The 14683-nt window shown below is 37.7% G+C and overlaps 1 protein-coding gene across 2 annotated transcripts in view; it reads left to right on the forward strand.

The window, feature by feature from the left end:
- The window catches only part of pacsin3 (protein kinase C and casein kinase substrate in neurons 3), a 47247-nt gene extending 36735 nt beyond the window's left edge, over positions 1-10512 (forward strand). For both annotated transcript variants that reach the window (XM_042491237.1, XM_042491230.1), the window contains 3 exons: positions 1050-1192; positions 4501-4670; positions 7836-10512. In XM_042491237.1, coding sequence (XP_042347171.1) covers positions 1050-1192; positions 4501-4670; positions 7836-7951 — 429 coding nt within the window. In that variant the 3' untranslated portion in view covers positions 7952-10512. The remainder of the gene's footprint in view (positions 1-1049; positions 1193-4500; positions 4671-7835) is intronic.
- Positions 10513-14683: the final 4171 nt, after the last annotated feature.

Raw genomic sequence — 14683 nt, forward strand, 5'->3', positions numbered from 1 at the left:
AAATTTGTGCTGCCCTTGGAGAATTTACTTTGACGAAATACTTACTTTACTTTTACTTATACTTTATTAATCCCCGAGGGGAAACTCAGTTTTTCATTCTGTTGTCATATAACACAGGCCTGAAGTATACACATATGCACAGGCAGGACCTATAAGCATGTATTAAATGAGCAGATGTTAGAGTGAAGGAGCTGCCCATAGACAGGCGCCCCGAGCATTTGGGGATTCAGTGCCTTGCTCAAGGGCACTTCGGCAGGTTCCATGTGGCAAATTGGCACTTCTAGAGCTACCAATCCACACTCCGTACTTGGTCTTGGACTTGAATCCAAAACCTACCAGATCCCAAGCCAAGTCCCTGTGGGTTGAGTTACTGCCAACCATATATGCAGCTATGTTGCATCTAAATTATCACTGCGTTCTGTCTCAGGGTTCCTGCAGATCCTTAAGAAGTCTTAAAAGGCAGTGAGTCAATTAATCTAAAAATAAGGCCTTAATTGGTATTAAAATGTCTTAAATAAATCTTTGAGAATGTCTTAAAAATGCTCAGAAATGGGAAATGGGATTTTGTGATTTTTTTTCTGATATTGCATTGTACAGTTTAAAAATAACTGTTAACACCTTTTATTTATTTATTTATTAATTATTAATTTCAGCATTATTTTAAATATATAAAATCTGCCAAATTCCCCGTGCATGAACATCACCAAAAAGTCATGTTTTATGTTACAGTAAATATTTGGGCAAAATTGTCCCAACGTAATTTATTGTCGATTTTGATTGTTGTAAATTTCATTCCAAGTGTAATTAAAAAAGTCTTTAAATATCTTAAATATGATGTACCTTAAGCTGTGGCTGACATACAGTGTACAGGTGCAGGTGAGTCAGCAAACTGACTCTGTAATGTCAGTTCACGTCCGTATCTACAAAGGTTTACTTACATTAGCTACCATATGCAAGTGGTCATAGCCTGAGTGAAAATCCCTTAGAGTATTGAATTGATGTGTTTTATTGTTAATTAATTTCACTGGTGTGTGTGTGTGTGTGTGTAGGAGTGGTCTCCAGAGGCGAGTCGCTCCATCAGCAGGAAGGAGCGAGGTGGACACTCTGAGGAAAATGTGGTCAAGCTCACCAACATCGTCTCCTCAGGTGGAGATGACGTCCCACCGAGTCCCATCACCCTGGACACCGGCAGGTAGGAGGACACCTCCACATCAGCTGCAGACTAATAATAACTATCAGTATTACCATTTTTCATTAAAGGTCTCAGTTCTAGTTTTATTAACATCTACAAAAAGAGCTTAGTCTGTTTTGTTGAGTTTATTGGAGGAAGTGTAAACCTCGGCTGCACTTCCGCCGAAAGTAAGGTTTTAAGAATTTTTCCAGTTTCCTTTACACACACACACACGCACAAACCCACAACATATGTTTGTGTGTGTGTGTGTGTGCGTGTGCTTGTTAGGAACAGATATAGAGGCAGCATGTAGTTTAGCTTGTTATCTTGTAGTCACCCTGAGGAGTTAACATCCTGCACATAATGCACTCTAATTAGAAGCTAGAAGGCTGTGTCTCTGTGTGTCCTTTGGTCTGCTTCTGTATTTAATCCTGTCATGTCTGCTGCCCTCCCTCAACTGGAACAAATCATTGAAAAGTCCTTGAAAATTTCCAAATTGTTTATCTTAAAGTCATGGGGGTCATGAGAGTTCACTGGTCACGTTGTGAGTGTGGTTGCTGAAGCTGCTGACAGTGTGTTCTTGGGGAGCAGCAGGTTTTTCTTGCAGCTAAGCCATAGAAATACTCACAATAAGCTCTACCAAAAAATGATAAGTGAGATGTCTTTAAATGTGTGTTCTGTGCTCCTGTTGCTTGAGAAGGAGACTTTTTGTTTTCAGGTGTACAGCGGTAAATCAGAGTGCTGTGATAAGCAGTTTTTACTATTATGTGACAGTTTATCCAAAAAGGTCTAATCTATTAATTGAGAATACAAAGAATACTTTTTTTAAAGGAAGTAATTGTGTTGCAGCCTTAGTCACACTTTAAAAAAACTAAATAGGCTTTTTTTTGTTGTACTTATAATTTTTTTAAGTCTCAAAGTGCCTCTTCATTATCTTGCAATTTTATTTTTTTAAGTATCAAAGTCTCTTCATTATCTTGCATTTTTAAACTGTTACCTGATGATTTTGAAATCACAATCCAAAGATTAATTTTGTGTCAACACGTACTTAATTTTTTGTCAGTGCTGAGAGAAATGAGTCCATGAGACCAGATTGACCCAAATCTTTATGCTTCCATTATGCAGGCTTGGTGCCATAGAAAATCAAATGATTATTCTCAAAGGATTACTACACAGGATCTTCCTTTAAAAAATAGAATAAAATAAAATAGAATAACAGTAGTAATCCCTCTCAGTCATCTCTTATGACCCACTTGAAGTGTGTGGCAGTATATTCATCTGCAGAGACTCTGCCCTCGGCCTGTATTTTCTTATTTTCTTCCTATTTTGCTCTGATCAAGAAGTTCCTGGGCACAGCACACAGGTGAGACTGGGACTTTATGAAAGGTAGTGAAACTGTAGCAGCACGTATCTTAGAGGAAAAGGAAAAAAAAGGCAAATATAGAAAACAAGAATGAATCAAAGGTTTGCTTTCACTTTTGCTAAGAATGTTGTGTACAAACAGTAACCGTGGTGATGGTTTCTGACCCAGCTTCACCACCAGAGATCAAGAACAGCTAAATTTACAGGGTTTGGACGGGTGTTTGAAATTCTTGATTTTTGATTTTGTTTTCAAGGTTTGAAAAGTGCTTGAATTTTTGATATAGTGCTTGAAAATGCTTGAAAATGTAACTATATTTCTTTCATCACAAATTGCTCTCTGACTGAATAGTTTTCTTATTAGATGGAGAAATAAAAAAAGTGGAAAACCCTAAAATGAAGGGAAAATCAGAATTGTAAAAAAATAAATAAACTTGGAGGCCGAATATGATCATAAATTCTAAACTAGTAAGGGGGCTCAAGAAATTGTCGTAAAGGCCAGATCTGGTAGTCTGAGAAGCCTGTTTTGGGGCATGCTTCAATATTATGCAAGTATTGTCTAGTACTCAAGAGGGCTAGCAAGTATTCTCCCAAGTCATGCATAAATGCTGTATTTTCATCAGCAGGTTTGTCTGTGTTATATTATGTTAGCTGATTCACAGAGAAAGAGGCTATATTCCTAAAAATGTGTCTTTTTCTATTTTTCTATTACATTGATTTTCCTTTTGAAGGAAAAATTTGTAGTCAGAGGACACAAACACCCTGAGCAAATGCATATCGATATATATTGATTTACACATTTATCCAAGGCAAGGTTTTGTATTGTTTGATTTAGGATTTTTTGGTTTCTTTGGGGATTTTTTTGCTAGATATTTAAATAGAAAGTGGAGGTAAATAAGTGACAAGTGTTCAAACATCTACCCTGACTTTCTGTGCAGCCATTAGCAGGTTCCTGCTCGTCTGCTATTCTGTCTTTATGAACTGTTTTCCAAACTAATACTTGTTTTCCTCTGTGAAGTCACAGTTAGTCCATAAACTCACTGTGGTGTCTTTCTGAGCCTCCAGCACTCAGAGGTTTTCACACACACTCTTTTACTCCACTGGACATTCATGATGACGACAGCTGCGGTTGCTCAGAGATGTGTGACATAGCTTCAAAGCTTCTATTAGTTTATTTACAGCACCTCAGTTGGGATACATTTGGAGGGGATGAATACACAATCTAAGGAAAGCAGGCTGCAGCCAAATAAGTTTTTTTCTTCTTTTTTTCTGAAACTTTAAGGTTTACTGTTTTTTTGTGCTTAAAAATGACACAAAAAAGATTTCATAGTAAATGTTTCAACACCTTAATTGATGATTTTAATGGGATTTTTCCATCGGTGGAAGAAGTATTAGGATCCTTTATTTTAGTAAAAGTAGAAATACTGTAGTCCAAAAATAATCATTACAAGTAAAAGTCATACAGTGTTGTTTGAATAAAAGTACAGAGGTACTATCAGCAAAATGAGTATGAAGTATCAAAAGTAAAAGTACTCATTATGAGGAATGGCTCCTTTTAAAGTGTTATATTATAAAATATCTTAGTCTGATTTTATTTCTAATAAAACAAGTTAGAATATTTTAATTTTGTTGTTTGTCAGTTAGGAACAAATTTAGATACGTTGTGTACTATTGGTAGGTTGGTAGTATAGTATAACATCAGGGTTTTGTGTGGGGGGGGGGGGGGTGCTAATACAAGAGTTTCAAGTAAATTCAGTTGAGTAAAAAGTAAAAGATTTTCCTCTGAATTGTAGAGGAAAAGAGGCATAAAGTAATGGAAGTACCCATGCAAAGTGCAAAATTGTACATAAGTGCAGTATACTGATTTTTCTGTGACCCCTGATGCTGCATTCAGTGACACAAAATTAGTTTCCTGTCATTCAGACTCTGTATATTTGTGTGTTTCTGACTTCCTGTCTGTCCTCACTCAGGGTGAAAGATTATTCGTCAGACTGGTCAGATGAGGACAGTCCTAAGAAGGCGCTGGCAGTGAACGGCGTGGGGGAGGCGGAGGACGAGGAGGATCAGGTAGAGGGGGTGCGAGTCCGAGCGCTCTATGATTACACGGGCCAGGAGGCCGATGAGCTCAGCTTTAAAGCAGGTATTAACACATACTAATGCTCACAGACAGGGAGGCATCACAGGGGAGAGTGCTGATTTTTGGTTTGATTGATCTGTTTCAGTTTTATGACGCTGTTGTTTCATGAAATGCGCAAAACATAAAATGATAAAGGACAAAACAGTGGAATTTTTCTCTGAAACAGTTTCTACAAGTACTCTGAACTCGTACTTGTTGAAAGTAACAATACTACAGTGAAGAAATACTCTGTAACAAGTAAGGCTGGGTAACTTAACTCAGTTCCTTTCATGATATTGACCAAAATAACCAAGTACCAATAGAATAGAATAGAAGAAAATATAATAAATTAAATAGCAATGTCTCTTTCAGAAATCATGACCTGCTTAGTCAAGTTAATCCACAGACCTTGATGTGAGCAGTTTCATGTAGGAAGTATTTTCTTTCTACCAAAACTCTGCAATCATAAAAACAAGCAGAAGGAAGTGTGCATATTTTTATTAGAATTAAATGAGAAAAGTAATTCCTTTACACCCACTGCGCAACAAATTTGCACATTTTTATGAAATTACAGCTTTGTTAGATATGAGAACATATACTCTATGTATATGTCTTGGTAGTAAAAAGTTTATTTTTCAGAACCTGAGAAAATATATATTTTTGTGCTTAGTGTTCACCTGTGATGCCTCGTCCTAACACATTCACACACGCTCATGTCAAACAAATTGTTTCAGACATGTGTACTGATCATCAAATGCAGTAAGACTGTAATGCAGCGCGGGACACACCCATAAAACAAACATGTTACATCGTACCTCAGTCTGCATGTCAGTCAGCACTGTGACCTGCTGAGCTGGTCGCTGTAAGATAATCAAACAAATAAGACAAAATTTAGAGAAAATTTCCAGCTTCACTAGACAACACAATTTAAAAAGCTGGAAAACAAAAGCTGCTTTCTTATTTGCTTACCATCTGTGTTTTGATCAAGAAATGGTAAATAAATTGTAAATGGATGCTTTTATACAGCACTTTTTTGTTGGTTTAAGCAACCACTGAAAGCTTAACAACCAAAGCACCATTCACACACTGGTGGCCAAGGCTTAGACACAAGGTGCCACCTGCTCCTCAGATAAACATTCACACGCACACTCACACATCGATGGCACAGCCGATTGGAGTAATTTGGGGTTTAGTTTTTTTGACCAAGGACACCTTCACATGCAGGGTGCAGTGATCAAACCACCAACCCCCTGATTTGAAGACAACTGCTCTCCATCTCTAAATGTATACCTTATATAGAAGATATAAAACTGCTGTATTACAGTGACTTGAATTGAATCATTATTGCAAAAGTTTCAATTGTAAAACTGCTGATAACATGAGAACTGTGTGTTTCTGCTGCATGATATGTGACAGATGTGAAGTGTGAGCAGCTTCATATCATCTGTTCTGTTGTCAGGACAGATAGTCAGAGGATTGGTGCTTTTATTTTGAAGGAATAACTTGTTTCTCTAGTTTTCTTTTTTAGTATGAAATGAAAAACTGCCTTGCTGAATATTTGCAACTTATTGTTATCCATGTTGGAGATAAAACCTCCTCTGAGTGGTTTTATCTTCCAAATTTGCTGGATGTTTGACATCTGTGTTAATATCAAGGATGCTAACTGTATGTTTTATCCTAATTTGACGGATTATCATCAGAATAATCCGATCAATTATAATACACTTATCTGTCAGGTAAGTCAAGTAAAGTCATCTTCATTTAAAAAAAGACTTATATACAACACAGTTGATCTGAAATGGTAAAGAAAATGTGATGAACAGAATAAGATGAGAGACTTCACAGTGCTGAGTTGTCTGATGAACCACTGTTATTGGAAGTATAGGTATGAAGTATTTACATGCAGACACACAGATTTGTCTTTCTTTTCAGTGCAAAAGAGCTCTTCATGAATTATATGTATGATAATATTGCTATCTAATTCTGTGTGCATACTGTGTGTATATTCTGAAGCCTAGAAGATTATTATTCTCCAATGTTTAAAAGAGTAACTCCACTCAGGACTTCCAGTCTGACTCTATCATGGAGCATTTAGATATTTCCATGCTCTGGCATCTTCATCATTGCTGCTTTGTCATTTTTAGCTCTCATGGTGTAGCTAAATGCAACAAACAAACAAGATTCAAGATTCCTACATATATAGATTCAACATAATTGTCTGACACAAAGAAAACTAAAATGAGTAAGAAAGTAGAGTTATTATCAGAATATAGTATTTCTCATAGAATTAGAGTATGTGTGTGGTGCAAGATAACGTGGGGGGTGCAACATGAAAACTTTTTGTTTGTTTGTGTTTGTTGTTTTTTCTTCTTTTAAATGTGTTTGTGTCCCTTTGAATCATTCTGTGACCCCTCTCTAAAGTCTGAGGTTTGTGTGGGTCAGTGAATCTGGCGCTGGCAGACCTTCCCATGAGTTCCTCACCAACCGTTTGAGAATCGCGGTGTAGAGTATTGATCTGTCAATCCGTTCACAGCTGATCAGATCAGATCGATGGGTAAGAGGAGCAGCTGCTGCAAGTGAATGCAAACTTTAGAGCCAGAAGAATGAGTTTTACTTTATATTCGCATGACACTCTACTGCTCCATTTGTGCCCAGAGTGAGCGCTGCGCTCCGAGAGTGTGGTGCAGTGAGTAACCAAACAATAGATATATTTCAACAGCAGTCCTGGGCCGGTTCCTGTAGAATATAGAAACTGTGAAAGGCATAAGTAGAGGTCTCATGGGACTAGGAATAACAAGGGTTTTTTGTATGTGTTGACATTGAGCTAAAAGAGTCTATACCCTCTATGGAGCTGGTAATAAACCTTTCAGGTCTGTATGTAATGTTGTCCTGGTTGGCTGTGGTTTAACCAGGCTGCTCTGTGAAGCTTAGTCCGTCCTCTGCAGGCGGTCCTGCATTGTAGGGAGTCAGAAGGACGCCAAGTTAATGAAACCTGATGGGACCACAGAGGGAGAGATCTTAGTTTGGAAAAGCTTAGCTGAGCTCAGCTCTGCTTATCGTGAACCAGAACCAGATCGCTAATAAACTGGGACAGTTGGCCTCTTCTGTATCTACATCATGTATGAATGCTTCCTCTATTTACACACATTGCCTTTAACTTAACATTTCTGACCATCATCTTCCCTGCAGGAGAGGAGCTGCTGAAGATGGGAGAGGAGGATGAGCAGGGCTGGTGTAAAGGACAGCTGAGCAATGGCCAGGTCGGCCTCTACCCAGCCAACTACGTCCAGTCCATCGCCTCCTGATGGATCGCCCTCTCTGGTCACCCAGCCAACGGTACAACACTCAAGTTGCCAGGACCAATCAGAAGCTATTAGTGCTGACATGTAGACAGTAAAACCACCAGTTTTTGGGTACTGACTGTTAAACTCATCTCTGAGTTTGCTTTTTTTTTTGTTTGAGCTGCGTTTTTGAAAATCAGCCAGAGGAAAAAGTCCACTTGTTGTGACAGGCTGTTAACTCAGCCCGAAGTCAACGACATCGTTGTTTAAAAGAAGCTTTACAGGCGAACAGAAGTCTCCGGAGGCCAACATGAACACATACTTGTAGAAAAACATGGACGTAACTTATGAAACTCTGGAATTTTGGATTTCTGCTTTCTGCCATCATTTTCAGTTACTCGAGTCCGAGAATCCACATTTAATCAAAGCCTTGGTGGAGCAGCAGTGAGAGCATCCACCACGGCTGACTGTGATTAGCCGAAACATCTGTCAGTCAGTCAGAGACATCCTGGAACACGCCTCTTTTTTATAGAAATAGTTTGACATTTTGGGAAAATACAATTCATTTGCTTTCTTGCAGAGTTAGATGGAACGATGGACTCCATTCTCATATCTCATATAAGACTAAAAACAGCAGCTTGTTTGCTTAGTTTAGCATAAAGACAGGAAACAACACATTTTTGGAAGTAAAAGTCACATCCTTTTTTCTTCTTTTTTTCATGTTAATGTGAGCTTTTCTGTGACTTCAGGGTTTAATCAGCAGTATAAAATTAAAAAAAAAAACAGCTCCATAAAATATTTACTTCTTTGATTAAAAGGACAGTCACAAGCTTGTGTACATAAAAAAAAGGTTAAAAAAAAAATGCCCAAGATATATTTTGGAAAGAAAAAACCGATGACCTAAAAGGCCTTTTGCATAACTTATATAATGCAAATGTCAGCCTTTTTCGTGACGTAGAGGGAATTGGTGGTGAAGTTTAGGCAACAAAACTACTTGGTTATGGTTAGGGGTTAGGGTTAGGATTGCATAACCCTAAAAGATGGCATATAATGCCAAAACCAAACAAACAAACAAACAAACAAAAAAAACCCATTTGGCTTTGATTGGAAAAGCAGCAAGAGTGTCACTAAAAACTCTAGCTCTGAGTGCCACAAACGCCTAACCAATGTTGCTTTTAGGTCTTGAACATCAGTCTCGTTGGTTAAAGTTTGGTGTTTGTTGGACCTATCCACTCTGAGTGGACTTTTACACTCCGCAGATGCTAAAACTTTACCCCCAACGTCACGACAGTGATGCTGAGGAGGCTATCCAAGCTGTCCAAACTGATATTCATTCGTTTAAACTAATTTTCCAATTTTACATCTACCACAGTTCAAAACAGCTGCCAGTTTTCTACCTGGAAGTGAATGTTGTTGTTACTGCGACGTCATGGTGATTCAGTCTGTGGACAGAGCCAGACTAACTGTTTGTCCCTGTCTCCAGTCTTTATGTTAAACCAAGCGAGCCAGCTGCCGGCTGTGGTCTTGTACTTTATGAGATACGAGAGAGTGATATCCATCTTGATCTGCAGAAGTGTATTCTGCAAATTGACGAGCATTTTTTAAAAATAATTTCATTAGAGAATTTTGGACTTTTTCCAGTAGATTTCAGTGCACTCTTTGATGCAGCATCTAGTGACTGTGAGAGGAACTGCAGCCTGAGGCACGTTTTCATCTTCAGCCTCCTCTCCGCTCAGCTGCGGTGGCTTCTGCTTGAATTAAAGAGCTGAAATAAACCCAATGAAAGACTGTCAGTGCCTTAGTCAGCGAGGCCAGAAATGTTACGGCACCGCCCTGCTGTCTGACCAAGGATCTGCAGCCGCCTGCTGGGTGATGACCAGTCTGGTCCCAGTAGAAACCAGTAGAATCTCCCATTACCTGGATTTCAGATGTTTGTGCAGGCAGCACTTGATTGGCTCATTCAGCTCGACATCAGCATATTTCATTTATTTTGTAGATTTTTAGGTGTGACACTGAATTCACTTTCTTCATTGTTTTTCTTTTTTTTTAATGTGATAGCTGTACGTTTATATTAAGTCAACCGATTTTGATCATTGACGGTGTAAACCTGTTTCTTTTTTAAGAATAGCATTTTTACAGTCAACTTCTTTACTTTATAATTTAATCTGCTCTTTAATTTAGCAATCGTTCTTGATTTTAGAGCTGACGGAGGCAAAGAGAGTAAAGTTGACTGTTTAGATTTGGGTCCTTTAACCTGTGGAAGGTGGTTTGTTGCTCGTTTTTGTTTCGCTGCACTGCGATCGCGAAGCAGCTCAAACATCTGGAATAGTAAATGGTGATAATTTGTCAGGTTTTGGGTTTTTTCATGTTTATGTTTGTGTTGGTTTGTGTGTGAGGGAACCTCCTTTGTCCTGCTGACCTGATCGACGCTACCGCTAACCCACGTAGACATCTGAATAATGAGAGGTGATAGAGAAAATTAACGCTACTGTGCTGCTCCTTAATTTTTTCCTTTTCTTTACAAAATGATAACATGTACAGGAGATAAAGTGGGAAGCAACAATAAAGAGCTTTCTGCAGATGGAGGTTTTACAGACTTTCTTTTGACCTGCGATTTCATGTAAGTACATCACTGAGTTGGTAACTGGTTGGGGATATTTTTGTTAAGTTTTTTATAGAGTCCTGACCTTGCACTGTTATTGGCTGGGATTACAAACTACTACCTAAAGGTTGACACCCAGAAACCTCGCAAAAAGAAAAGAAGAAAAAGAAAATATAGCCAGAAGGCAGGTTTTGTGCAGATATACACTGCCGCGCACGGCTAGTGTCTTAGTAGTGATAATTGAGAGGGATTACTTTTGAGTAGTCTATGGATATTGTTTGTTTTTTTTTGGAAAATCCTGCATAATATGCCTTTAATGTTTCTCACAGTAAATGTTTTTGCAGAGCACAGAATAATTGTGAAGAACTACAGTGATGTAGTAAAATATTCTAAACACAAGGTTCAAATGTGTCAATAATGTACCACAAATTGCAAGAAATTAGTTAAAGGTGATAAGAAAATAACTCAAACATTTGTTTTGAAAAAGAGGGGAGGATTATGAGAAAATTATCCAAAAGAGAGGAAAATATTTCAAAAACCATATATATAATTATAATAATTTAAAACTAGGTTATTTTCTCATTTGTTGTTTGTTTACATTTTCTGCTTATTTTAAAGTAATGCTATTGTGTGGCAATTCATTATTTATTTTTGGGAAAAAATTTAAACCGTGTGTTAAGTTGCTCATTGCATTCTCGTCATGTTTTTCAAAGAAATCAAATCAATTTGCTCAGTTTTTAAAGGCTTAAGGCAGAAAAATTTAATTATTATGATCCCCATCAAAGGGTAACAGAACCCAGAGACTCCAAAAATCAATATTATTGTTTCCTGTGAAATTCATCAGGGTGACAGATGGTCCGCCTGCTAAAATATGTGTGTGTTTGTGTCAGCAGGTGGTGTGTTGGTGCTCTGCAGTGATGAGGTGGCACCTGGAGTCAGAGTTTGAGATCCACTCCCTGTAAATGACTGTAGTGCCACCTGGTGGTTCAAACTGCTCTCAGACAACATCATCATAGTGATTTTGTTGTTGTTGTTTTTTTTAATTTTCAGACTGTAGGTTCTTGTCATCGGACAGCAGAGGTAGGAGAAGCACTCACATCTTTTGTTTAAGTCAAAGTAGTAATACCACAGTGCAGAAATAATCTGTGTTACAAGGTAAAGTCTTGCATTCAAATGCTTTTATAAAAGTACACTGTGAAGGATTTGGGGGCATTTGTAGGCAGAAATGGAATATGCTTGCAGCAGCCACATACCTGTTTTTTTAGGATTTCAAGACATTTGTAGGACTTTAAGATGATCCTAGGGTTTAGGACATTTCATCATAATATACTTAAAATACCAAAAGTGAAAGTATGTATTATGCTTTTATTAAAAATCTATATAATTCATCATCATTTTAATGTTGAGGCTGTTAAAGGTTGAGTTAATTGTAATTAATTTATAAACTGCTGTGTAGCTTTTAACTTTGCCTTTCTAGGATCAATAATATTGTTTGTTAATGTATAGCATTACATCACAATGTATTTATTAATAACATGATTAATCTAAGTCCAATTTAAGTAAAGTTATCAAATAACTTTCCACTGAAATGTAGCAGAGTAGAAATAGTGGAAAAGGAAAATACTCAAGTACAGTATTTAGTACTTACAGTAAATATACTTAGTTATTTTCCAACACTGGCTGACTCGTTTATCAAACTGCTTTAATGATGTTGTATTAAATAAGTCAGGACATCATGAACACTGAAAAATATGCAGGTTGAGCCAAAGATATGAAAATCTGCAGACAGTTTTATTAAATTGACAAATTTTTATCTGTACAGCAAAATCAAACATCACAATGATAAATCTGTTACGGCTTCATATTACATGGCATAATGTCAAAACAAAGACAAACTGCACACCGACAAAGTTTGTTCACGTAGAGACAAAACTGGTTATGATGATGTCCGTCTTTATTTCCTGTTGGTTCGCTCTGATTCAACATCTGACGTCAGCAGAAACATAAAGATCGTTTAGCTGCTGATTTTTATCTGATGATCTATCGGCTTTTAAGGAGAGGCATTTTCTTTTGAAACACAAATGATCTGCAACTTCAGCTTCATTAACTTCTGTAAATGAGCAGAAAATATTGCGTATATGCTGCACACATCACACATCTGTGTGAAACTTCTCAAGTCATTCACAAATTTTAATATTCTACAAAAAGCTGCAAAACATTTGCTAAAAACAAAGTCAATGGTACTGTTCAGAAATCTTTTTACAAATAAATGAGATGAAAGAGGCTCATTTTTCAGTGATGTCACTGCAGATGTGACGTACATTAAGTTAAGTTGCAAAATTAAATATTCATCAATCTGAAAAAAATATTAAAATGCAAAATAATGTTTGTATCTTTGTAGTTACAATTAAAGATACATTTCGTTTTCCTGCAAAACAAAAACTGTGGCTCAAAAGTGTGTAAAATACTGTGCAGGGGATAATCCATCTAATTTATTTGTTGTAACATCAGCATAAAACCAAACATCCTTTTAGCTTTTTTTTCTTTAAAATTACTATTTGAAGCATTTATCTAAAATGTATCAAATAGTAATGTAACATTTACATCATGATCGGACACTAAAATGCATTTTTCTGAATGTAAAGTTAGTTTAATGTCATCTGGTTAAATTGACTAAATTACAGATATTTTTGCGCATATGAGACACGTACAATTTATGTATCATAGAAGTGAAAATGTACATCTGATATTAGTCAGCTCGACCTTCAGGTGATATTTATATTTAGAAAACAATCAGAAATTCCTCAATCATATATGCAGTCAGTCAAATGCATCTTTGATTTGAACACTCAGATCATATTATTCCAGTTCCCCCAGTCTGCTGCAGACTGACCCACAGTACTGCAATCAAAACAAGTCACGGCTGCTTTAGTTTTTGGCCACATGGGGGCAGCAAAAAAGACTGGAAGCAGAGGGAACAGCTGACCTGGCTCTGTCCGCCTGGCCTCCAGTAAGTGCACCTGGCTTTAAAGCCAATTTTCGCAGTGGCCTTGCAATACCTGGGGTCCCTCATGTGATGCCATGGAGCTCAGAACGACTTTTTTGATTGATTTACATTTGAAAAGAGACGTCTGTAAATCAGTGGACACATTTTTGTGAGCGAGAAAACCTCGGTGAAATGACTCATTTCACTATTTAGTTTTAATTAATTTAGTATGATAACATTTGGAAAGTCTAAAAGAGCCACAAGATTAAATTATTTGATCGCCATTCAAGCTAGTGAAGCACTAAGTCCATGCTCTATGGGCCCCTCAAGGCAGAAGGTGCGGGTACTTTCATACCGAAGACATAAAGTGTTTTTTGGGTCATGCGCACTGAGCAGCTCTCATAGGAATGAACAGGGCCCCACCTCCATGGCTGTATCCAGATGTTCTTAATACATCCATGCAGTCCACAGTTAAATATCGACACCTCTACACAGTGGTGCTGGCAGCTAGAATCCTGCGTGCACTGTGCTTACATCTATTTTTTTTATTTTTGACAATTTCATACAGTTGGGAGTTCTGGATAAGCAAAGCTAATATACTATCTTCCATCTCTCTGCTAATCACAGGATAGTTGTCAATCAGCTGTCGATGAGCTGTCTGTTTGCAGCTCAGTCGATGTGACGCATCGTCCGCTGCGCAGAGGATTGTGGGTCACCAGAAAAGCATGCTAGCTTGCAAACTGGAAAATCTGACCAGATGCAAGAGAACATCCTGGCATTTTTGGCATAGTGTATTTGACATACCTTTAATTGGACATACTAGATTTGGCAAACTAAACAGTATGATAGTATGGGTTTTGGAGCACACAGATTATTTCTGCCGTTGTTCCCCGGGCTGTCGAGTGAATGCTGTTTTCTTTGACACATTGCAACACATCTGTACGTTTTTTTGGCACTGTTTTGAGTGGTTTAGAAAGCCTGTTCACACAAAAACTCTACTCTTCTTTACTCTTGTCTCTAACTTGTAGAGAAAAATGACAGTGAGCATGTGCAGTGGCAATCCTACAGTTTCTGGGGGGTTTCAGACAAAGAAGCTCACCCAGCTCCCCCTGCCTCCAGTGTTCTTACTCAGATAAGCTGTTTTAAAGAAAATGCTGTTATCTCTTGA

The sequence above is a fragment of the Plectropomus leopardus genome, chromosome 1 (assembly GCF_008729295.1).
Source record: "Plectropomus leopardus isolate mb chromosome 1, YSFRI_Pleo_2.0, whole genome shotgun sequence".
NCBI classification, from domain to species: Eukaryota; Metazoa; Chordata; class Actinopteri; order Perciformes; family Serranidae; genus Plectropomus; species Plectropomus leopardus.